At 45.0% G+C, this 26715-nt stretch overlaps 1 protein-coding gene across 2 annotated transcripts in view; it reads right to left on the reverse strand.

The window, feature by feature from the left end:
- SH3PXD2B (SH3 and PX domains 2B) overlaps positions 1–26715 on the reverse strand; it is a 406416-nt gene that overhangs the window by 330613 nt on the left and 49088 nt on the right. For both annotated transcript variants that reach the window (XR_010320756.1, XM_064279122.1), the window contains exons 3-4: positions 14946–15021; positions 5518–5594 (exon numbers count right to left, since the gene is read on the reverse strand). Coding sequence is in view for 1 of the 2 variants with exons in the window: in XM_064279122.1 (XP_064135192.1) it covers positions 5518–5594; positions 14946–15021 (153 nt within the window). In the remaining variant the exon portion in view is untranslated. The remainder of the gene's footprint in view (positions 1–5517; positions 5595–14945; positions 15022–26715) is intronic.

Genomic DNA, 26715 nt, shown 5'->3' on the forward strand with positions numbered 1-26715 from the left:
AGTGGCTGTTCATAGACCAAAAAACAAATAAACCAATTCCATTGCTGTCAATTCTGACTCATAGCGACCCTACAGGACAGAGTAGAACTGCCCCATAGGGTTTCCAAGGAGTGCCTGGTGGATTCGAACTCCTGACCCTGATAATAAAAGATTGTATGTGTGGCAGGATTCAGCCTAGTCTTGTTTTCCTCCATTCTTTTCATGAATGGATGTTCTTGATTTTAATTAGTCAAATCGATTAATCTCTTTATGTTTAATAATTACGGTGTCTTAAGAAATCCCTCTGTACCTGGTCATAATGAAAACATTTTATCTTCTCAATCCTTTTATAGCATTGTTTTTTACATTGAGGACTTTAATTTCCTTGGGAATGATTTCATGTGTGGTGTGAGGAAAGGAGTAGTTAACTTTTTTTTTTTCTCCACATGGAGACCCATTGTTATAGGCTGAATTGTGCTCCCCAAACCCCAAATTTACGCCCTGTGCCTGTGAATGTGTCCTTGTTTGGAAACAGGGTCTTTGAAGAATTTATCAGTTAACACAAGGTCATACTAGGTAAGGCGGGTCCTCATTCTTTGTGACTGGTATCCGTACAAAAGCGGAAAAGATACACTGAGACAGAGACAGAGGGCAAATGGCCACGTGGAGATGCAGCTACATAGCAAGGAACCCCTGGGGCTACCAGGAGCTGAGAGAGACAAGGAAGGGTCTTCCTCTACAGCCTTCGGAGAGAGCATAGCCCTGTCGGCAGCCTAAATTCAGACTTCTAACCTCTAACTAAGAGACAGTAAACTTCTGTTGTTTAAGGCCATCCACTTTGTGGTACAGACAGTCCTCGCGTTACGAAAGTCTGACTTATTTACAGCAAGTAGTTACAAACTAACCTCTATAAAGCCTAAAACCCCAAACCAAACCCACTACCGTCCAGTCAATTCTGACTCATAGAGACACTGTAGGACAGAGTAGAACTGCCCCATAGGGTTTCCAAGGAGCAGCTGGTAGATTCAAACTGCTGACCTTTTAGTTGGCAGCTAAGCTCTTAACCACAGCAACATCAGGGCCACACAATATTAATTATTATAACTTCATCATCAGTCCGGTAGAGCAGAAAGTTTCTTTCATTGCAACATACATCCGGTAGTTAGGTTTGAGAAGATCTACTGTCCTGGTCTATCTCTAGCTCTTGGAGGCTACCAATTTCCACTAAATGAAGCTAATTGTGATAGACTAAATTGGTTTAGTCAGCTCACTACAATGTCATAAACAGATACGCGAATGTTATGTAAAAAGCCTACGGAGTTGGTAAAAGACTTCGCAGAACTTGTGGCAAAGGGAGAGTTTCATCTCCTTCCAGGAGCCTTGGGAATCAGGCCAAAGCCCCAAATATCCGTTCTGTTTCTTATGATTCATTAATAGCAGGGGGCGGTAACTTCCATGTGGATCATATCACATAAGCAGTTATATGGTTATTTCCTATGGTTAATCCTGGAGAATCCATCCTCTCTTGTAACCTTACAAGCACAAGCCAGATGCAGGCAGCTGCTGCCTTCATTTATGGCTTCAGGATTTTAAATTTCCCATCTCAAATCTAACATCTAGGGGTTTGTGAGGCCCTGGGTGCAGGAACAGTCTGACTCTGGAGAGAAATAGGGTGGGCTGGGAGGAAGCAGGAGTTTAGGATAATTTGGGCTGAGGGACAACAGTTTCTGGGGAAGGGATCAGTAGGAACTTCCCAGCCGGGCAAGGTGACCCCAACGGCCCAGGGTTCCTGACAGCAGGGCCAGGATAAAGGTCATCTCTGGAATCGTAGTTTTAGACTAGAAGTCTGGAGAGGGACAAAGAAGAGAAGATTTGAACTTAGCAGTGTGTTTGAGTCTGAACGACTGTCCCTGCCCCTTCCTTCACATCTCCTCTCTCCCTTTATTTTAATAAACAAATTTTTGGGGGGACATTTGCCAATTCAACAATTTTTCCAGTGACATTGAGGATGTTCGTCATGTTGTACAACCATCACCAACTATCCTTTTCCAAATTATTCCACCACCACCAGTAGAAACTCAGGCCTCCCAAAGCAATGGGTCCCCATTTCTCCTTCCCTCCCACTCACTCCTGGTAACCACTAATACACTTTAGTTTCCAGACACTTGCCTGTTCTAGATATTTCATATAAGTGGGATCATGGAATATTTGTTGTCCTTTTGTGACTGACTTATTTCACCCAACATGTTTTCAAGGTTTATGCATGTCATAGCATGTATCAGAACTTCATTTCTCTTTATGACTGAAGGATATTCCATTATATGTATGGATATACCACCTTTTGTTTATCCATTCATTTGTTGATGGACTTTTAGGTTGTTTCCACTTTTTGGCTATTGTGACTAATGAATGCTGCACTGAACACTGGTGTACAAGTCTCTGGTTGAGTCTGTGCTTTCAAGACTTTTGGGTATATACCTAGGAGTGCAATTGCTGGCATCTTCCCTTTTTAAAGGTATAGTCAGGAAAAAGAAAAGTCTGAGTTTATCTGCTTATATGAAATACATGCTTGACTAATTCTGCCTCTTAAATTTTACTGTCTTGGGGAGGTCATAAGTGGTATGTAAGTGCCAAGGCCCAAATGGCCAGGGTGAATAAACTAGCTGGGCCTCTGTTTCCTCATTTACAAAATGGGGATGATAAAACCTACTTCTCAAGGTTGTTGGGGTGATGAAATGAGGTCACGGGTGTCAAGAGCTTAGCTCTGTGTCTGGCAAAGCGTAGAAGCTCAATCAGGAGTGATTTTCTGCCTTTCCATTAAATCTGCTGAGAGAAGGGTGGTCCCATGTTGCCCCCTTTGTTTAAAAATTTTATAGTTTATTGGGGTGTAACTTACACACCATAAAGTTCACCCATTATAAATGCACAATTCAATAATTTCAGTAAATTATAGAGTTGTGCAACCATCACCACAATCTAGTTTTAGAACTTTTCCATCACCTCAGAGATTTCTGCCAACCCAATCTGTAGTCAATCTCTACTTTCCTTCTCCCAGGCCCAGGAAACCAATGACCTGCTTTCTGATTCTATAAGTTTGCCTTCTCTGGGCATTTGTATAAATAGAATCATATAATACGTGTGTAGTCTTTTGCATCTGGCTTCTTTAACTTAGATGATGTTTATCAGTATTTCGTTGCTCTTTATTGCTGAACAATATTCTATTGTATGAATATGCCACATGGTCTTCATCCATTCCCCAGCTGATAAGCATTTGGACTGCTTCTAGTTTTGGGCTATTATAAAATAATGCTGCTGTGAATATTCACATACACGTTTTTGTGAATAAGTTTTCAATTCTCTTGGGTACACACCTAAGAGTGGTCATATGGTTAAGCTGAACTTTTGAAGAAACAGTTAAACTGTTTTCCAAAGTGGCTTCTCATTTTGTGTCTACCAGTATGAGGGTTCCAGTTTCTCCACATCCTCATCGACACTTGCTATTGTTTGTCTTGATTATAGTCATTCTAGTGATTGTGTAGTGGTATCTCATTATGATTTGATTCTGTATTTCCCTTATGGCAATGTTGGGCACCTTTTCATGTGATTATTGGTCATTTCAGGTCTTCTTGAGTGAAATTTCTATTCAAGCCCTTTGCCTACTTTTAAATTGGATTATTTGTCTTTTTATTACTGAGTTGGACATGCCCTTAATATATTACAGATACAAGTCATTTATCAGATACCAAACCAAAACCAAACCTACTACTGTCGAGTCGATACAAGGTTTGCAAATATTTTCTCTCCGTTTGTGGCTTGTCTTTTCATTTTCTTAAGTTTAATAAAGTCGAATTTATCAATATTTCTCTTATGGCTTGTGGTTTTGGTGTTGTATATAAAAACATTTTGCCTAACCCAAGGTCACAAAGATCTTCTGTTTTCTTCTAGAAATGTTATAGTTTTAGCTTTTACATTTAAGTCTATGATCTGTTTTGAGTTGATTTTTTGTGTATAGTGTGATATAAGGGTCCAACTTCATTTTTTATGCATGTGGATATCCAATCATCCCAGCACCGTCTGCTTGTAAAAATATTATCCTTTTCGCACTGATTTGTCGTGGCACCTTTGCTGAGTATCGGTCGACCATAAATTCTGTAACAGTTTATTTCTAGACTCTCAGTGCTGTTCCTCTGACCTCTACACCTACCCTTAGGCCAGCACCACAACGTCTGGATTACTGTAGCTTTGTAGTAAGTTTTGAAAAGGGGTAGAGCGAGGTCTCCAACTTTTTCTTTCTCAAAATTGTTGTGGTTATTCTGGGTCCTCTACAGTTCCATATGCAATTTCGGATTCAGTTTGTCAATGTCTACAAACAAAGTCTACTAGGATTTTGATAGAGATTATACTGAATCTGTAGATCAATCTGGGGATAATCACCATTTTAACAATAGTTAGTCTTCCAATCCATGAGCATGGAATGTCTCTCCATTAATTTAGATCTTCTTTAACTTCTCTCAGCAATGTTTTGTGGTTTCAATGTACAAATCTTGTATCTCTTGTGTTAAACTTACTCCTAAGTATTTTATTTGTTTTGATGATACCGTAAATGGAATTATTTTAATTTCATTTTCAGACTATTCATTCTCAGTTTACAGAAATACAATTGACTTATATATACTGACTTTGTCTCCTATAATGTTGCTAAGCCTGTTTATTAGTTCTAGGACTGTTTTTGTGAATCCGTTTGGATTTTCCACATATAGAATCATGTCATCTGTGAATCAAGGCAGTTTACTTCTTCCTTTCCAATCTGGATTCCTTTTATTTCTTTTTAATTCCTGCTTCTAGTGGCTAGAACCTTCAGTACAATGTAGAACAGAAGTGCCAAGAGTGAAGTGGAAGAGCTCCTGATCTTAGGGGGAGAGTATTTGTCCTGTTTTCTAAAGCATCTCTTGCCATTCTCACCTCTCTTCCATCAGAACTGTTAGTGATTTTAAGTTGGAGAAATAAATACTAAAGGGAAGTCAAAATAAAAGTATGCATCTTTCCTGACCACAGCCTCAAATCAAATGAAATATAACCAAAAGGCAGGCCCCTTATTGCTTAGAACATCCAAGGGATTGGACGCCAGTTACAAGCCCAATGATAACGGTTGGCTGAATAACTTCTGGAACATTCAGACACAATGGAATACTATGCAGCCATGAAAAGAAGGATGAAAAAAGATTTTTTTATAGCACGGGGAAGGTCTTATGCCACACTATTGAAGTGAAAAAGAAAGAACAAGATATGAAATTATGCACACAGAAGGTCTTAACACCATGAAGAAGTTCACGCAGAGAAAAGACTGGAAGGAAATACATAAAAATCTTAACAGATATTGCCTCTGGGTTGAGGGATCATAGGCTGTTTTTCTTTTCTAATTTCCTCATACTTCTTTCAACTGTACAGATTTGTCACAATGAAAAAGTTATAGCCAAAAAGGAAAACAAAAACAAAAACACCCATAGGAAGAACTATGTTAGCATTTCTCAGACTCACCTTACAGTACTCATCAATTGGTATCAGTCGTTTGACGGCCACGTCCCGAATGTGGCTTCGCCGGAAGAGAATTTTGCCTGCGGAGGATGAGAGAGCACACAGTGTCAGAAGGGAGAACTGACAAACTCCCAGCAACCTCGGGGGGTGTGAATGTGGCAGCCTCTGGGGTAGTTTTGATGGGTATCAAAATTCCTGGCTGCCATCAACTCCCCCTGCTGGACTTCCAGGGGGCCTGGATAACCCCAGTCATGGTCCTCCAAAGCTCTGTTCACAACTCTGCTGACTAGGACAAGGGTTTGAATGGGACCCAGGTGAATATGATTTCATGGGATAAGGGAGACTGGAAACAATCTATGGAAGAAAGAGGCTCTTATTGATGATGAAAGAAGGTTAGACCTGATGATCAAAGATCATACACCTGCTCTAGTCTCAGGTTCCCCCAATACTCAGTGTTCTTCCATGCTTCTGTACCTTTCCTTCTACATGGAATGCCCTCCCCATCCAGTCCTACCTCTCATCCCTGTTGACAAACTCCTACCTAGGTCAAATGGATTACGTGTTCCTGGTACTCAGGCTCTTTTTGATTGCACATTTCACATTTTCTACTTACACGTCTTCTTTCTTATTGGAGTCCTTGGGTGGTGCAAATAGTTAATGTGCTTGGCTGCTAACTATAAAGCTCAATTCCACCTAGAGACACCTCAGAAGAAAGGCCTGGTGATCTACTTCCAAAAATCAGCCATTGAAAACCCAGTGGAGCACAGTTCTATTCTGACACACATGCGATCGCCATGAGTTGGGGTCCACTTAATGGCAACTGGTTTTATCTTTCCTGGTAATCATGGGGCTCTGCACAAGTAGGTATTGACTGGGTCTGAGTCAATCCTGTGTCCTTATCATCTGTCTGAAAGCAAAGAGGACTTGAAGCACTTACTGATGAAGATATAAGACTACAGCCTTCAGTATGGATTACACCTCAACATGAAGAAAAGAAAAATCCTCACAACTGGACCAATAAGCAACATCATGATAAATAGAGAAAATATTGGAGTTGTCAAGGATATTATTTTACTTGCATATACAATTAATGCCTGTGAAAAGCAGCAGTCAAAAAATCAAACAACATTGCATCGGGCAAATCTGCTGCAAAGCACCTCTTTAAAGTGTTAAAAAGCAAAGATGTCACTTTGAGGACTAAGGTACAGCTGACCCAAGCCACGGTATTTTCAGTTGCCTCATATGCATGCAAGAGCTGGACAATGAATATGGAAGACCTAAGGAGAATCGATGCCTTTGAATTACGGTGTTGGCAAAGAATATTGAATATATCATGGACTGCAAGGAAAACGGACAAATCTGTCTTGGAAGAAGTACAGCCTGAATGCTCCTTAGAAGCGAGGATGGCGAGACTTCATCTCACATACTTTGGACATGTTATCAGGAGGGGCCAGTCCCTAGAGAAGGACAGCATGCTTAGTAAGGTTGAGGGTCAGTGAAAAAGAGGAAGACCTTCAATGAGATGGACAGACACAGTGGCTGCAATAATAGGCTCAAATATAGCAATGGCTGTGAGGATGGTGCAGGACCAGGCAGCATTTCTTCCATCTGTTGTGCATAGGTTGCTATGAGTTAGAACTGACTCAACGGCATGTACCAACAACAACCATGCCACACTAATGTCAGATAAATGTATGAATGTGGCTTCCACCTGCAAAGGTGACAAATCCCACCAATTCCTCCCCCTATTAGCCTTTGGAAGTATTCTAAGTCTCCTTACTTCACCAAATATTCACTGAGAGTCACCTATTTGCTAGGAAGCCTCCTGAGTACTAGGGCATTTTACCACAAGCCTCCAGTGCAACATATGGACAGAGAATGTGGGTCACAGCAAAGATGAGTATATAAATGATGCCACTGAAAATCTCTGGAAATATCCTAGATGTTGAAATGTATGGGTGAGGTTTGTTTAAAGCAGATCAGTGGATCCCTGAGAGTCTAGAGAGAAGATCTTCTTGAGGGGAAACAGTGACAAAGCACATACATTAAAGATTAAGACTCTCCTGGGCACACTACTCTGGATCTGTTAGGTAAGTTGGGGGTGGGCAAAAGTCTGGAGGAAGACGTCAAAGAGGGCCAAAGAGATGGGGCATGAAGATAAGCCTTTCCACCAAGCTTACATAAAGTGACCAGATCTGCAAAATAGCTCAAAGAAGGCACAGGAAGACCACAGCTGGGTCAGAGAGCAGAGCAAGGAGGCCTACTATAAGCTTCACCTACTTCTGGTCTGAGGAGAGAAGGTCAAAGGAGAGGAATTTGGGTCAAAAGCCTGGCAGGGAGAGGAGGGCTAGTCTAAGAGTTAGAACTCACTGATCCGAGATTAGACTGCTCTCTCCACAGATCACCCTTTGGTGGATGGGACCTGGGATGGCAGAAAAGGCCAGTGAGAGTTTTCATAATATGACAGAATCGAAAGGGACCAGGAGAAATAACTTACTGACTTTTAAAGATTTGCAGTGCAAACTGGCAAGGGAGATTTCCATCCAAAATGGTTGACCTGACATTTTTAATAATCTGACAATCTGCTTTCCTGCAAAAGGGTACTGTTGAGAAATTAGGTGGATATGATCAGGCTAACTCTGAATCTTTTGTTGTTGTTCATTCCCATCAAAAAAAAAAAAAAAAAAAAAAGACCCCACAGTGAGATGAAATAAATATTCCTTAATAACAAGGAATATTCTTTCTTTTTAATGGTGGCTTTAATTCTGCTTATGAATTAGTGAGATTTCTGACATGACACTACACATCTAGAAGAGAATGCATCACAGGGTTCGAAGTGCTGGTCTTTGAGGGGTGGGAGACAGAGAACTTTGGTTTTCTCCTTTCTACTTCTCCCAAAGTTTCCACCACAAACACTTTTTCCTTCCAGAATCAAAAAATCTTCATGTCATTTAGAACAAAAAAAGCAAATCATACAGCAAAGTGGGGAAGGGGTTTATAACCTGGTTCCTCAGAAGCAATGACTTTGGTTCCCTTATTTACTCAGTAGGGGCAGTGTCTATGGAGCCTGCTCAGTGCCAGCACTGGGGCCCAGCAGGGAACAGGATGGCTGTGCCTGCCGTCCTGGTGCTGACGGTCAGTGGTTCCTAACAGAGAGGGACACTGCTGACATTGTGAGTGGGGCAGTCCTTCCCTGGGCAGACAGCCCCTGCACTGCAAGATGTTCAGCATCCCTGGCCCGAACCCAGAGAAAGCTGATAGCTTTCCCAGCCCCATCTCACTCCCAGGCCTTGTGACAATCAAATAACGCCCCCTCCCCATTTTCAATGGCCCTCCTGTGTGGGACCGCTACCTGTTTTGAAGCCCCTGCGGTGTCCTGAGACTTCAGGAAAAATAAGGAACGCCTGCACAGCTAATGCTTTCGCCCTCTCATTTATTCCTCTCTCAAAATGGAAGAGGAGTCCCTACCAAAACTATTTTGGTCCCAAAACCCAACCCATTGCCGTCCACTTGATTCTGACTCATACCGACTCTAGAGGACAGAGTAGAACTGCCCCACAGGGTTTCCAAGGAGCGGCCAGTGGATTCAAACTGCGGACCCTTTGGTTAGCAGCTATAGATTTTAACTACTGCACCACTAGGGCTTCATTTTGGTTCCATTTCAGTACATTTTTCTCTTCTGTAAATTGGGGGTGGGGTGGAGGGCAGAGCACACAGGCTTCTTACTAAATGGTCACAAGCAAGTTCAAAATCTTCACAACAGGCACAGGTCTAGACTGGCCCATTGGATGGGAACAGGCCGTCCTGGAGGCCCACGCCACAGGAAAGCCTGAGTGTGGGGACTCACCCAAGGCCCCACCTGCAGGGGCTGAGAGAAGCACGAGAACTCGGGCTCCTTCAGTGAGGGTGACCCAACAACGAAAGCACCACTCCTATTCCTGTGGGCACAGAGGGACTGGGGTCTCGGGCACACGTTTTGTGCCCTGCCAGCTAGTAGGACATGAAGCCCCAAGGCAGCGCGGGCCTGCTGAGGAGGCCACAGGCTCGGCGGTCACATGACTTATGATGGCTCTATGCACAATGGAACGAAAAGCTGCTTGGGCTTGTGCCATCTCCATGCTCAGTTGTGGATCAGACCATTGTGATTCACAGGGTTTTCACTGGCTGATTTTGGGAAGTAGACCTCCAGGTCTTTCTTCTTAGTCCGTCCTAATCTGGAAGCGCCTCTGAAACTGTTCAGCATCATAGCAACACACAAGCCTCCAATGACAGACTGGTGGTGGTACTGCATGAGGTGTGTTGCCAGGAATGGAACCCAGGTCTCCTATGTGGAAGGCGGGCATTCTGCCACTGAGCCACCACTTCCCCCCCGCCCCCCCGCCCCCTGGTAAAATGGAATAGCATCCTCTATCTCTTAGCACTGGGGTGAGATTAGAGGCTATCTCCAAAGCAACCTGCACAGGACTAGACCCTTAGTAAGTGCTCACAGAAGGGTAACGACTAATTTTATTAGTGGTTTAGATGACAAAGAATTATACCCTGCAATTAAGAGCACATGTTCTTTCCTCAGCCTCCAGCTTGGTTTCTGGAGACCCGCCTCAATGGGCTAATTACCCTCAGCTGACCCGGAGTTGCTGCTCAGTCCCGGGCCACGGGGCAGACTGGCACGGCTGGCTCTCTGCAGCACCAAGCCAGCTCCTCTTTAGCTGGTGCCTCCCTGGGAAGTGCTGACCCTGTATGGGCCCCTTGTGTGGGCCCGACTCGAGGTGTTTCTGAGTGAGTCGTAGGGAAGGAGGACCAGTCTGTACCAGCCTCTCACAGACAGGCAGGCCGCCTTCTTGGAGTGCGAAGGGTGTGTGGTGGAGAGAACTGCCTTTGGTGGGAACGAGTGGGCTTTTGTCTTCCACAGTGGAAGAAGGCCAAACTGTAATTCTTATTTTTCAAGTTTTGTCCTCTGCCAAGTTGGCTTGCCCAGCTCTTGCTGGGATGGAAAATTGCACAGGGCTGCTCCTCCTCTCCCTCTCCCCTCCCCCTCCCCTTTGTGCTAACATGACACTTGCTTTTGTTCTTGCTGACATGGCAGTCCTGGCAGAAAACTGACCCTAAGAGAGGGGCCAGTTCTCCCCTGCTTCCCCGCCCCTGGCCTCGCCTGAAGAAAAAGCTAAGAAGAGGTGGGCTGAGAAGGGATGTCCCAGGGGTCCTGAGGCAGACCCAAGCTGGGACCCCAGGGTGGAGATACTCAAGCTACGAGTGGGTGTCCTTTTCCCTGCAAGGGGCCGAGTCTCTGAGAACAGCATTTTCATTAATTCCTGGGTGGAAAGGGATTACGTAACCATGAAAGCTTTTAAAGGCTTGGGAGAGGGTGGGCTTAACTTCTCTGTGCTGGGAAGTTTTTCCAGAGCTGGTTTTGCCTTTCAGCCAGTTAAGTTATAACTAACTCCTTTTCTTTCCTCCCTTGAACAAAAACCCACATTTAGAGCTCAGTTTGACCCGATTGGAGCCCTGGTGGTACAATGGTTAAGAGCTACATCTGCTAACCAAAAAGGTCAGCAGTTCAAATCCACCAACTGCTCCTTGGAAAACCCTATGGGGCAGTTCTACTCTGTCCTCTAAGGTCGCTATGAGTCGGACTCAACTCGATGGCAGTGGGTCTGGTTTTTTACTCACTTGAATATCCAGGTTGATTGTTGAAATATGACTCCCACATATGAAATCAAGAAACTCCAAAGGGATGTCCTAGGATCCTGTTTCTGCCTGTACCAAATACCCACTGTGTATCAGGGATTCACAGTGGGTATTTGGTTTCCATTTTACAGATGTGGAAACTGAGGCCCAGAGAGGGATGTGCCTGCTGAGGTCACATGGCTGGGTCTGACAGACTCCAAAGCACACGCTTGGAGCACTGGTATTTGGCAGTTGCAGCTGGCACACTGGGTTTTCTCCAGCAGGAAAAAAAATTCCAGTGTGATCGCACACTTTCCCCATGAAGGAACTAAAAATGTTAGCTTTTTTAGGCAAATGACTCTCCCAGTGGAGGGGGCCCTGGCAAACACATCTACCCTGTCTCTAAACCCACTTGATGATGATGGTCCCTGGGAGAGCCCACTGGTGTGCTGAGTGCAGAGCCTTAGGGGACGGAGGACTGGGCTCTCTGTGACCCTGGGAGAGTCCCCTTGCCCCCTGACCCCCTCTCTGAGCCTGTCCCCTCGTCTGAAAAAGAGAAAAGATCTAAAGGGCCTTTTGGCTCTAAATATCTGTGATTTAGTGTGTCTTAGGTTCTTAGTGCTGCTGTAACAGAATGCCGTAAGTGGGTAGCTCTTATAAACAAATTTATTTTCTCATAGTTTGTTGTTAGTTGCAGTCAATTCTGACTCCTGGCGACCCCATGTGTGCACAGTAGAGCTGCCCCATAGGGTTTCCAAGGAGTGGCTGGTAGATTCCAACTACCAACCTTTTGGTTAGCAGCTGTAGCTCTTAACCACTGTGACAGATACAAGGGTTAGGATTTATAACACAATTTTTGGGGGGAACACAATTCAACCCATAATAGAGTTATTATCAGTTTGTGGACTATTTGCACATAAAAATAATAGGAAGTGCTTGACTGCTATTAGCTATGTGCCAGGCACTGACATTATCCTCACTATGACCCCACCATTTAAATACTATGATTATCATCAGTTTGCAAATGAAGAAACAAAACTGGGCTGAAGCAATTTACCCAAGGTAACAGAGCTGGTGAGGAGGGTGATGGGATTTGAACCCAGGACATCTGACTCCAGGCATAAATTTTGGAGCCAATATACCTATGTTTAAATCTCAGTTCTGCCATTCATGCAAGAGATCATAACTTCTCTGAGCCTCAATTTCTACCACTGTGAAATGGGCACAGTAATGTCACCCCTGCAGGATTGTTCTGAGGACTAAACAAGGTAATGAATGTCAAGCACTTAGCTCAGTGACTGGCCCACAGTAAACATTTCATCAATCAAGACTGGAACCATTAACACGGCCTGGATAACCCACTTTTTTTTTTTTTGTACTTTAGATGAAGGTTTACAGAGCAAATTAGTTTCTCATTTAACAATTAATACACATATTGCTTCATGACAGTGGTTGCCAACCCCACGACGTGTCAACACTCTCCCCTTCTTGACCTTAGGTTTCCCATTACCAGCTTTCCTGTCTCCTCCTGCCTTCTTGTCCTTGCCCCTGGGCTGGTGTGCTCCTTTAGTCTTGTTTTATGGGCCTATCTAATCTTTGGCTGAAGAGTGAACCCCAGGAGTGACTTCATTACTGAGCTAAAAGGGTGTCCAGGGGCCATACTCTCCGGGTTTCTCCAGTCTCTGTTAGACCAGTAAGTCTGGTCTTTATTTTTGAGTTAGTATTTTGTTCTATATTTTTCTCCAGCTCTGTTCGGGACCCTCTGTTGTAATCCCTGCCAGAGCAGTCAGTGGTGGTTGCCGGGTACCATCTACTGCTGGACTCAGTCTGGTGGTGGCTGTGGTAGTTGTGGTCCTTTAGTCTTTGGCTAATCTTTCCCTTGTGTCTTTGGTTTTCATTCTCCCTTGCTCTAGACAGGGTGAGACCAGTGGAGTTTGTTTGATGGCTGCTCACAAGCTTTTAAGACCCCAGATGCTACTCACCAAAGCAGAATGTAGAACATTTTCTTTATAAATTATGTTATGCCAATTGAGCTAGGTGTTCCCTGAGACCATGGTCCCCACAGCCCTCAGTCCAGTAATTCGGTTCCTCAGGGAGTTTGGATGAGTCTATGGAACTTCCATGACCTTGCCTTGGACAAGTCATGCTGGTTTCTGCAGTATTGTATACAGACTTACCCTTTACAGGGAAACCCACTTTTTTAAGCTGAAGCCCTGATATTTCCTTTGGTAAGAAATTTTTTTGTGGGGTAAGGGACTCTGAATGTCTTAAGACTAGGGACTAGACATTGTTGCATTGAAGTCTCCATAGCACCAGGTGTGGTGCCTGGCACTCAAAAAAGTGTTTGGTGGCTGTGGTAGGCAGAATCTCTAAAATGTTCTCCCAAAGAACTCCTACCCTAATGCCCTGAACCTGCGTATATGATGAGACAGCAGCCCTGTGACTATGTCCCATTATATGGCACAGTTCACTTTAAGATAGGAAGACTATCCCAGCTTATTCAAATGGGTCCAATGTAATCACATGACCCCTTAAAAGCAAAGAGCTTTCTCTTACTGGTGGCAGAAAGGGATGTCAGAGAGATGTGAAGCTCAAGGAAAATATGATGTTTCAAGAGGGGGTCGTGTGGTGAGGAATGGTGGCGACCTCCAGAAGCTGAGAGTGTTCCTTGGCTGACAGCAAGCAAGGAAACAGGGATCTTAGTCCTATAACTTCAAGGAGCTGAATTCTGCCAACAATGAGACTGGAAGTGGATTCTTCCCCAGATCTGCCAGATAAGTGCCCAGCCAACTCCTTGACTTCAGCCAGTGAGACCCTAAGCAGAGAATCCAGCTGAGTTCACTGGGACTTCTGATCTACAGAACGGTGAGATAATAAACGGGTGTTGTTTTAAGCTGCTGAGTTCATCACTAGAAATGGACATCATGTTTGCTAAAGTAGATGGTTGGCAAAAATGAGGAAAACCCTCAATGAGACGGATTGACACAAGAGCTGCAACAATGAGCTCAAATATATCAAAGATCATGGAGATGGCACAGGACCAGGCGATGTTGTTCTGTCACACATAAGGTCACCATGAGTCAAGAGTCAGCACGACTGCAACTAACAACCAAGTATGCAGTAATTTGTTATACAACAATAGAAAACCAGTACAGTAGCCTTAATACCAAAACAAAACAAAACAAAAACCCTGTTGCTGTCAAGGCGATCCCGACTCACAGAGACCCTATAGGACAGAGGAGAACTGCCCCATAGAGTTTCCAAGGAGCGCCTGGTAGATTCGAACTGCTGACCTTTTGGTTAGCTGCCAAACTCTTAACCACTATACCACCAGGGTTTCTGCCTTAATAACAGATGCTATTTATTATAAAAGCTATAATTATTCCCATTTTAGAGATGGGAGAAACTGAGGATCCAAGAGGTGAAGTGACTTGCCCAGGGGAGGATTAACCATTAAGCAAGGTATGCACAGGCTTAACTGTGTTTACTTACTAATCTGCAGAGCACAATTTCACAAAAAAAAAAAAAAAAATTTTTTTTTTCACCACATCTCTGATGTAATCCAAGTCATTTGCCTAAGGTCATACAGCTAGTAAAGGGTACAGCATCTAAATCCAAAGCCCAGATTCTTAGCCACTAGTTTCTATAAATGATGGAGACTCTGGCCAATGTTCCAAGGAAGAAGAGCCAGTAAAGTGTCCTGAGACATCTGGGAAGTGTACTGAAGTCTCCCCGCTCCCCAGAGTCTGAGCATGCATCTCACCTACCTGGCAGAAAGGGAATGATCCGCTGTTTGGGGTCCTTCTGTCCTCCTTCCATAGGAAATTTGTCCAACATTTGCATCTAAATGGGGAAAGAACAATAAAAACAAAAACCTTTAGTGGTGCATCTCTGACGTTTTGAAGGAATTATGTGAAATATGTGATTTGCTATACGAAAGTACACTTTGTTCAGAAACTCAAACTAGTGGGGAAGGAAATTTCAACTGGACCTAGAGTCCCCGTGAAAACAATTGTTTTTATCCAGCTGCCAGATTTGTGAAGGCTCAGGGTTGGGCAAGACCATTCTCAGTTTTCCCAGGGGTCTCCAGCCACAGGATCTAAAATTTGAACAATCCACCCTGGGTCACCTATGGCGCACAGTTCTACTCTGACATAAATGGGGTCACCAGGACTGGATGCCAACTGGTTTTGTATTTCCCTTTGTCATGGCAACTGGCAAAACTCCAGTTCATGGACAATAATCATCTGGATTCCTAAGAATTGCCAGGCTGTGTTAAGGAACAAACCACTAAAAACAAAGTTGCTATCAAGTTAACTCCATGTATGTCAGACTAAAACTGTGCTCCATAGGCTTTTCACGGGTGTGACCCTTTGGAAGCAGGTTGCCAGGCTGTCTTCTGACGTGCCTCTGGGTGGGTTCCAACCGTCAACCTTTCAGATGGTAGTCCAGTGCTTAACTGTTTGCATCACCTAGGAACTCTTGGGCAAACCACTAAGACTCAGTTAATCTGGTTGGGTCTATGCCTGTAAGATCATTACATTCCTGTCTCCACTAAGAATTCCTCATGTTGATTCAACACACAGCTCTGTGCCTGGCTCTGAGCTAGACGCGTGGGATACAGCAATGAAGACTGCAGAGCAGAGACTGAGAACTAAACCAGTAATTACAGGTGGTGTAGGAAGCACCGTGAGAGAGGATGCTGTGGGGTTAGATGAGCAACAGGGGGAGAAGACCAAACAAGAAAATGTTTAATAGTGCAATCAAAGCATCTTTGACATATAAGGAATTAATGTGAAATATGTGACTTGATATGCAGAAGCTCAACTATCTGCTACTTATTCCCTGTGTGGAATCGGGGAAGCAAATTAACCTCTTGGGGCTTCATTGTTAAGTTAGCCATAAAATATCAACTTACAGGGTAACGTTATGGATTAAAGCTGGGCTGTGGTAGTCATTAATGCTATCACAAAATATTTCCTGCTCTTCTGATCACAAGGAAGATTTGTACTTCCCCAAGCCCTTGAAATGCGATGTGGCCAATCAAATGTGAGACGAGACAGGCGTCACTTCAGGGTGAAAGATTTGTGAATGGTACATGATCCACCGCTCTCTGTTGTGGTGCAAATGGCTAACATGCTTGGCTGCTAACTGAAAGGTTGGAGGTTTGAGTCCATACAGAGGCACCTCGGAAGAAAGACTACCTCTGAAAAATCAGCCATTGAAAACCCTATGGAGCACAGTTCTACTCTGACACAAATGGGGTCATCAGTACTGAATGGCAACTGGTTTTGTATTTCCCTCTGTCATGGCAACTGGCAACACCCCAGACAGTGGCTTTCTGTCAGCTTGGGTCCTGGAGTGAGAATCCAGAGCCCCAGCAACCTATGAAGGACAAGTAGTCTAAAGAAGAAGCCTTTGTTGCCTAGGGAGGTTATTTGTCACAGCAGCTTATCCTAACCTATCATGATTGGTACATGGCTAAAGATTCAAAGCAGAGGAGGAGGAAATCTTGAGTCTCCCCCATCATAATGGCTGGGATGTGAAAAGCCTGCCCATCATTTTACCTCAGCGAGAAAGTCATCCTGGCACTCAAGGTCTGTCCATCTGACTGAATAAAAGAAGCTTTGAATTGTCTAGGAGAAAAAAGCAGAGCTAATGGGTGGTAGGAAACCCTAGTGGCATAGTGGTTAAGAGCTACAGCTGCTAACCAAAAGGTCAGCAGTTCAAATCTACCAGGTGCTCCTTGGAAACTCTATGCGGCGGTTCTATTCTGTTGTATAGGGTCGCTATGAGTCGGAATCAACTCAAGAGCAATGGGTAATGGGTGGTACAAATGGCTGCGCTTAGCTGCTAATCAAAAGGTTGGAGGTTCAAGTCCACCCAGAGGTGCTTCAGAAGAAAGGTCTGGCAATCTAGTCCAAAAAATCAACCACTGAAAACCCAATGGAGCATAGTTCTACTCTGACACACATGGGGTCTCCATGAGTCGGGGTCAACTTGACAGCTACTGTTTTTTTTAATTGTGTAAGCAGTTTGGAAGAGATCAGAAGACCAAAGAAACAATGTATGTTGAGCACCTACTATACGCCAGGCATGGACTTCTTCTTTAGAAACATTCTTCCGCTAAATCCTCAGAGCACTACTTCAGGGTGGACATTACTATCCAGGAGACTGAAGCCCAGAGAAGTAAAGAAACTCACCCATGGGCCTGCAGTCAACACACAGCCAAGGCCAGAGATTCAAGCCCACGTGCTTCTCTGCCATCACAGCACCCACCTTTGAGATGCTACAAAGACAATTAAAAAGGCTTACCCCGCAGAGCTTTGGAAATAGGGTCATTTTCCTGCAGGCTGGAGCTCCTTGCCCCCTCAGGGCTCTTTTATGTGACCCTGGGAAGGTGGGTCAGCCTTGGCTTGGCTGGGCAACCCGAGAAGCTACTGGGATGCACAGGCTTGCCTCAGAAGTCCAGGTTGCAACCTTACCCCCCTGACTACAGAGGCCATGGTTTTCTTTGGGGGTTTCCAACTGGCCCCTACCCTGTCCTCCATGGGATGGAGAAATGCTCGTCCATGATCATTCAACAACTGGTGGGGCTGTGGCAGGCCTTGCTGGAAAAGGCAGGCTCCCTTCTTGAGTTCAGGAGCTCCTTAAGGCTGGCATACAGTAGGGACTCAATAAAAACTGGGATAAATTGGACCCCCTGTGCATTGCAATGGACGAGTAAAATGGGGCAGCCGCTGTGGAAAGGTTTGGCCATTCTTCAAAAAGTTAAACAGGATTATCGTAGGACCCAGTAATTCCACTCCTAGGTATATGCCCAAAAGACTTGAAATCAGGGACTCAAAGAGATACTGTACAACACGTCTATTGCAGCACTACTCACAATAGCCAAAAGGTGTAAATAACCCAAATGTTCACCAACATAAGAATGGATAAACACAACGTGGTATACACACATAATGGGATATTACGCAGCCATAAACAGAAATGAAGTCCATGCCACGACATGTATGAACCTGGAAAACATGCTGAATGGAAGTCAGCCACAAATGGAAATATTGCATGATTACACTTCTCGGAAATATCTAGAATATGCAAATGCATAGAGACAGAAAGTAGATTAGAGGTTATCAGGAGCTGGAGGGAAAGGGGAATAGGGGACAATTGCTTAAGGGGTACAGAGTTTCTGTTTGGGGCGATGAAAACATTTTGGAAATGGACAGTGGTGATGGATGCACAACAATGCACATCTAATGAATATCATTTCAATTGTACACTTCATAGTGGTTAAAACGGAAAATTTTATGATATATATTTTACCACAAAAACAGTAAACATTCAAAAAAAATTTGACTGACTGCCAAGGCTCACCCTTCAGGCACAGATTAGACAGGTCTATGGGGCGAACAATAACACACGTGAGGAACGCGTTTCATAGTTCAACCATGTATGAGACTAAATGGACACACCAGCCCAAAGGCAAACACCAGAAGGCAGGAAGCGACCGGAAAATTGAACAAATGGAAACAGGGAACCCAGGGTGGAGAAGGGGAGAATGCTGACACATTGTGGGGCTGGCAACCAATGTCACAAAACAATTTGTGTGTTAATTGCTTAATGAGGAACTAATTTGCTCTGGAAACCTTCACCTAAAGCACAATTTAAAAACTGGCATAATATGACAGTCTCCCTGGTAGGGCTGCTCTGAGAATTAAATGAGCTAATATTTGTGAAGTGCTTAGAGTAGTGCCTGGCCTATTCAAAAAACAAAAAGAAACTCGTTGCCATCACGTTTAGCAACGCTACAGTACAACATAGGTGTTTGTTCAACAAAAAAGTAAAATATTGTCTCCAAAAAGTGAAAAAAAACTTGACTGAACCAATAAATGCAATTAAGGGAATTTCTGGAGAGCTGCTTCAGGAGATGTCTGCTAAGTAATGCCGATTAATAATATTAACATTACTAATATTAAATAATTAATAACTACTACTATCGTTTGCAGAGCCCTGATGGAGCAGTGGTTAAAAGCAATGGTTATTAACCAAAAGGTCGGCAGTTCGAATCCACCAGCTGCTCCCTGGAAACCCTATGGGGCAGTTCTAATCTGTTCTTTAGGGTCACTAGGAGTCAGAATCAACTCGACCAATAGATTTTTTTCTTTTACTGTCACTTGTATAGCAGCTAACAGCGAAAAAGCGTTTCCACACACGATTTTATTTGACCTCCATAAAAACCTTGGAAAAGAGACGCAGTGACTCCCACTTCACAAATGAGGGAACTGGAGAGCGGAGAGAAGCAGTGAATTGCCTGAGATCACATAGCTAAGTGGTGGTGCAGCCAGCCCAAGTATCTTAATCTAAATCCCATTCTCCTTCCCTAAAACCACTCTTTTAGGTGGCTTCAGAGCATCACATGAACATGAAAACTCAGCCGAGATGAGGTAAGTTTAATGGTCCACGCACATGTGAACAGAACACCCTCTTTTTAAAAGCGGAGTGATTAATCACTCTCAGCTGCAGAGTGTTTTAGAGATTTATAGGTTTTGCCTAACAGTATCTTCTTTTATCTTTCTCAATTTTATTTCTTAAGATAATGTTGAAATACCACTAAAGGGACATTTTGTTTTTTTAAAGGGATGTATCTGTCCACCCTAACGTGACTGTTTTCATTCTCCTGGGTTTCTTTTCAGGCCTTGTCTGAACGTACACATTGACTGAAGGGTCCCCACCCAACACTGTATTTTCAGTTTCATGAGTGGTCTTCACTGCTTCGTCTCAGGAATTTGCTTTCTCATCTTGTGTCCTGACTTGCTTTTACCCAGATAGCAGTGTCTGAAAGAGCTGAAGTGTCTTTTCCTCCTCCTTCCCTACCTCCTTCACCTCCACCGCCATCACCACCACCACGAACTACTACCTTCACTCCCATCACCACCACCTCCATCACCATTACTCCACCATCACTACTGCCTCCACCATCACTCTCATCACCACCACCACCACCTCCACCACCATCACCACCACCACCTCCACCACCATCACCGCCACCACTACCACCTCTACCACTCCCACCTCTACCATCATCACTCCCATCACCATCACTCCCACCATCACCACCTCCACAACCATCTCCATCATCACTACCACCTCCACCATCATTACTACCACTACCTCTACCATCATCACTCCCACCACCAACCACCACCACCATTCCCAATGCCTCCCTCCATACCACCACTACCACCATCACCATTTTGAGGCAGCAGACCTGAGTCTAGATGCTGCAAAGCCTAACCACAGATATTACTCCCAGGGGTCAGAAAGCCCTGGGGATAAATTCTAATACTTCCCTGTGGCAGCTGTGTCCATGGCCAGACCCCTCAGCCCTCAAGCCTGTTCTGGCATCTGTAGAAGAAAGAACACGGCCTGGTCGTGTAAATGAATGCTGCATGTCAACTCCCTGGGGACCCAGTAGCTAGTCAACAATTCCCCCTTCCTACACTTTGACCATACTGAACATGTTATTTGAAAGTTATTTGGGGGTAATTTTTAGTAGTTTGTGAAGCTGTGTTTTAATTTTAATGCTGGCAAAACCCCTCAGACTGCCCAAGTCCTCCCAGTGGCTGGAGCCCGGCTGTCCAATGCAACTCTTCGTTAAAAAAAAAATTTTTTTTTATTGTACTTTAGATGAAGGTTTACACAGCAAACACGTTTTTCATTAAACAATTAATACACATACTGTTTTGTGACACTGGTTGCCAACCCACGACATGTCAACACTCTCCCTTCTCAACCCTGGATTCCCCATTACCAGCTTTCCTGTCCCCTCCTGCCTTCTCGTCCTTGCCCCTGGGCTGGTGTGCCCCTTTAGTCTCGTTTTGTTTTATGGGCCTGTCTAATCTTTGGCTCAAGTGTGAACCTCAGAAGTGACTTCAGTACTGAGTTAAAAGGGTGTCCGGGGGCCATACTCTTGGGGCTTCTCCAAACTCTGTCTGGTCTTCTAAAAAAAAAAGAACTTTCTGTGATGATGGAAACATTCTGTATCTGTGCTGTCCAACACAGTAGCCACTAGCCCCATGTGGCTATTGAACATGTGAAATGTGTTCAACAATTTTAGTTAGTTAAAATGTAAATAGCTTCACGTGGTCACCATACTGGACAGTGCAGGGCTGCTCTATAATACTTATCCTCCTCTTTTAGCCATAGCCAGTTTTACTGAATTTTCTTTATCACCATATCAGTGCTAACTGTAATCTATAATACTGCTATCAATAAGGACTGAGTGTATGAAGCCAGGAGGTCAGAGTCCTTCAAAATATTCTGCTTTTGGTCTTAGTGTGTCCAGGTTGACAGGCCACAAGCTGCTTTTATCCAGAAAATTGTCACACTTGGCATCCGAAGGTCTTCAACATTCCAGGGGCTCCATGTGGAACCCAGACTCAGACTGTCTGCGGGAGCAGGACCAGAGGCATCCCCCACAAAGTCTGATATGGATGTTATCCTTGGAGGCTAGAAAGCTCACTCCCCTCCCCCACCCCATCATACAGGAAGTGGTGTGCAGGGTGAGGAGGACTGGAAACCGAGGAGGAAAATGAGTCAGCTTTGGGGGTAGGAAGGGAGAGGGAGTCACGTCAAGTTGCCACATAACAGACATCCAAGGGGAACGAGAGAACACTCCATCAGCAGTTTTCAAGACATCAGCCTGCGGTAGGGGGAGAACGAGACACGCTGTCCAAGGAAAATACCGCGCACGCTGGCGCAGAGGGCCACACGTGGTTTGTGTTAGCAGCGACCATCAAGGCTAGACTTGGAGGGGTTCATGCCCTCAATATCACAAATGCCCCAAGCCCCAGAAGAGCCAGCCCAGAGCAGGAAGTGGAGAGAGGCTGGGGTGCCCATTGTGTGCAGCTGCAGGCTGGCATTATGCCATGGGTCCTTGACGCAAGGCATTCAGGACCCCGGGCACAGCGATGGATATACTCAGGGTTTCTTTATAACGCACGATTGGTTGTCTCTGGGGACTCTACCCCCTCAGTGAGCTGGGCTGTCCAAATGCCAGTGTCATGGATTGAATTGTGTTCCCCCAAAATATCGGTCAACTTGGCTGGGTCATGATTCCCAGTATTCTATGATTGTCTACCATTTTGTCATCTGATGTGATTTCCCTATGTGTTGTGAATCCTATCACTATGACATAATGAGATAGATTAGTGGCAGTTATACTGATGAGACCTACATGATTAAATAGTGCCTTAAGCCAATCTCTTTTGAGATATAAAAGAGAGAAGCAAGCAGAGAGACATTGGGGACCTCATACCACCAAGAAAGCAGTGGTAGGAGCAGAGCACGTCCTTTGGACCTGAGGTTCCTGTGCTGAGATGCTCCCAGACCAAGAGAAGACTGATGACTACGACCTTCCTCCAGAACCAACAGAGAGAGAAAGCCTTCCCGTGGAGCCAGCACCTTGAATTCAGACTTCTAGCCTACTGGACTGTGAGAGAATAAACTTCTCTTTGTTAAAGCCATCCACTTGCGGTATTTCTGTTATAGCAGCACTACATGACCAAGACAGTCAGCATGCAACTGGTGCTCAGATGGTCATGTCACAAGGGGCCTGCCACCATCTCCCCATCTGTCTAACTCTCTCCGCCCTCACTGCTTCTCTCCCATCCATTTTCTCTGCCTTGAACTCATTGGTCAGTCTGTCCTCCGGTCTTGCCCCCCACCTCTTCACAGTCCATAGTAAATATTTGTGTAAAGAGTGGATGAATGAACAAATGAATAAAAATGTGACTAAATGGTCTAGTCAGCCACTGGATAGGAGAGGAGAAATTATATTCCACACTGTAGCAATAAGACCTGGATTTGGGCTTAGATGCAACTGGCTAAGATAATATCTTGCCTCTTTCTAATTTAGAAATAAAAAATTGCTAACCAAAGGGTACAGGTTCAAGTCCACCCAGAGATATCTTAAAAGAAAGCCCTGGTGATCTAATTCCAAAAAATCAGTTACTGAAAAACCCCATGGAGCACAGTTCTACTCTGATACCACATGGGGTTACCATGAGTCGGAGCCAACTCCACATCAACTGGAAAAGGGCAGCCACTGTATTTGCTTAGCCACGTACCACTGATATGGTAATAGCTTTTCAACTGGAAGGAAAAAAAATTCCAGTAAGTGCGTACAACACTTGGGAGGCACATCCCAGTTTCAGAAGATAATGTCAGGATTGAGCAAAGGCAGTAGGTGGGTAAACAAGGTTGGTAGTCTTAGGCCAGGTGTTCGCTGGGGGCTTGCTGGGAAGCCTTCCTAGGGGGCAAGGCCTCCAGGGGGACTGAGATCATCTTTGGTCCTGCCACTCCTATACCTGCCCCAGAAAGACAGAAGAAAATACTCCTTCCCTTTGGCCCCTGTGGTGGAGTGTGGGGGTTTCCAACAGACGGTCCCCAAAGCTCAAACGTGCACTTGGGCAGCCAGTGCACTTTATGGGTATCCACTACCCGTCTGTCAGTGGTGGCTTTCGTGTTGCTGTGATGCCAAACAGGTTTCACTGGAGCTTCCAGGCTAAGATGAATTAGGAAGAAAAGGTGGCTGATCTACTTCAGGAAATCAGCCAGTGAAAACCGTATGGATAATAGTGGTCTAATCTGCAACTGATCATGAGGATGGTACAGGACTGGGCAGCTTTTCGTTTCATTGTGCATGGGGTTGCCATGAGTTGGGGACCAACTCGACGGCAGCTAACAGCCACCACCACAACATAAAGACAGAGAGAGTTCAGGAGTACTGATGAAATCCCAAAGCAGCACAGATGAGAAGTTCTCACATAATTTCACCTATCCCATCACTTAATCTAGGATCCTGGGTACAATTTAACCTGAAAAAACCACATATAGATGTATTGTTTTCAGTGATGCCAGGGAAGCAGTTGTTAATTGCTTGACTTGCCCTTAGCTTCTCCTGAACTGACCTGTAGAAATCATGTGGAAATCCAAGAAATGGAAATCTTATACTTCATGCATGTAATGTAAGATCTGGAAACTCATTTCCAGCTTTTGAAATTGTTACGAGAAGATCATTCAAGTTCATTGGAGAAAGCACAACATAATAAAAATACAAATGCCGTTTGTCACCAGTGTAACAAATGGCATTTCTGATCCACCAGTGCCGATCTCAAAGCAATTTCCACTTGTTTGTGCTCCTGGTCCCAATCTCTGTGACCAAAACACTGATGTGAACTTTGGAACCACACAGACCTGGAAAAAGAAAAACAAACAAACAAGAAAGTACACTTGGGGCTGTGCAACTCCTGAGAAGGCAGAGATGGAAGGATGGGACATGTCAGTCCTGTCTCAATGTAAATTGGAAAAAATGTTTCCTGCTGGGGGACTTGGGACAGTCCCTCCTGTCTCTGGTCTCAGTTCCCTTCTCTGGGCAATGGCTACAAAGACCTTTTACCCTTTGGGGTCACAGCTGCTGGTGTCTCTGTTCTAGGTTCTAAGAGTTTGTTGTTAGCTGCCATAGATTGGCCCCTGACTCATAGCAACTCCATGCGCCACGGGATTGGACAGTTGTGATGCACAGGGTTTTCACTGGCTGATTTTCTGAAGTAGATCACCAGGCCTTTCTTTCTAGTCTGTCTTAGTCTGGAAGCGCACTGAAACCTGTTCAGCGTCACAGCAAACATGCAAGCTGAACAGACAGAGATGGTGGCTGTCATGAGGTGCACTGGCTGGCACTAAACCTGGGTCTCCCACATGGAAGGCGACGATGCTACCACTGCCTCATCAATTTTCCTTCTATGCGGGGCAGCGAGGGTGTGAATCAAGGTGCAGCCTCCATGTCTCCTTCAGCTCTGTGATCCGACAGATGCACCCAAGAAACAGCTCCACCCCGAAAGCCCCGTGCCCAGAAGCAGTCCTGGCAACAGAGGGTATCTGAGTAGGAAAGAGGCTGGAAAGGCCTCTGTCCCCACAGCATGGATGTCCTAGCTAGGGAGGGTTCCTGCTTACAAACAGATGTGCCTGGTGCTTCTCCTGAGAGCTCCCTGACCTGGCTGGCTCCACGGCCCCTGTGTTGGAATTCTGCAAGACGGCCAGCTAAAACTCCTACTCCTTTGCGCCTCTGTACCTTTGCACATGGTTTTGTTTGTGTGGAATATCCTCCCCCATTTTGTTGGTGGCTCAACCCCTTACTCACTGTAAAGATCCTGCTCAGATGTCACCTCATCCAGGAACCAAGCCCTGGCTGGGAGAGAGGTCCCTCTTTCACAGGTGGATTTACCTCTATCTGGAGAACCTGGGTGGTGCAAACAGTTAACCCGCTTGGCTGCTAACCGAAAGATGGGAGGTTCAAGTCCACCTAGAGGCACTCTGGAAGAAAGGCCTGGCAAAAGGCCAGCCATTGAAAACCCCATGGAACTCGGCTCTCCTCTGACACACTTGGAGTTGCCAGAAGTCGGGGTTCGCTCCATGGCAACTGGTACTGTAAAGTAACAAGCGCCTGTCCTGTCCCTACTAGACTGAGGGCGTGTAGAAAGCAGATTCGTCTGGGTTCCCAGGGCCAGTCCGCAAATGTCTACATGTGTCTCCTGTAAAGGAAGCCCTGGTAGCAGTGATACGCATGAACCTTGACATGGAGGACACAATGAACAGTGGAAAAACTCAGAGGGCAAAGATGACATGCCATAGTGTAAACGGGACCCCTCACATATCTGAGGCTTGTTTGCAAAAGGCTCATGTTATGCTCACATCAGCCCTCCACAGGGCAGACTCTGCCCATATCTTATGGGAAGGTGCCAAGTGGACCTTAAAAATGGAAAGCTGCTGGCAGGACTCCAGATTCAAAGGCCATACTGGATGTCAAGGAGGCAGGAATGTTCAGTGGTTACAGCACAGGTTTCAGACTCAGGCACACTCAGCCATGCAAGTCTCTGGAAATGTGACTCTGCCTCTCTGAGCCTCAGTTTCCCCATCTGTGAAACAGACACAATACTGATTTCATGCTTGCAAGCGAGGATTAAATGAGAAAGCAAGTAAGACAGGAACCTGGTGCAGTCCAGTAAATGGTCATTGGTAATACTACTACGTGGCTCAACAGAACTACGTTTCCTGTGAGCTGAGCCCTTAGTGGCCTCAGCTCTAGGGCCATTCTGGTCATCCCCGGTGCCCTGCTTGGATGCCAGCTCTCTCTGCCATATTCTGACGGATTCTACAGCATGGGCCCAGGCCAGGGAGGCTCAGAGAGTCTGGGACTTGACACCAGGTATCTTCCCATTCTAAGGGAATGGGCTCTAAGCCCTGTACCCTCATGGGAATAAGACACGTGACCAGACAGCAGCTAGTAGTGGCGGGCACGACCATCAGGCTTTTCTAAGACAAATGAGTCAGGAAACTCCATCGGAAGGTGAACTGTCATAAAAGGGGCCTTCTTGCTGGTGACCGTGAATTCTCTTTGTCAGTCCCCATAGAGGAAACTGGGTCATGCTCCTATTCAGGTGGGCTCTCTGCAGTTTCCTCTGCCTGGATGTCTTACCC

The sequence above is a fragment of the Loxodonta africana genome, chromosome 2, assembly GCF_030014295.1.
Source record: "Loxodonta africana isolate mLoxAfr1 chromosome 2, mLoxAfr1.hap2, whole genome shotgun sequence".
Classification (NCBI taxonomy): domain Eukaryota; kingdom Metazoa; phylum Chordata; class Mammalia; order Proboscidea; family Elephantidae; genus Loxodonta; species Loxodonta africana.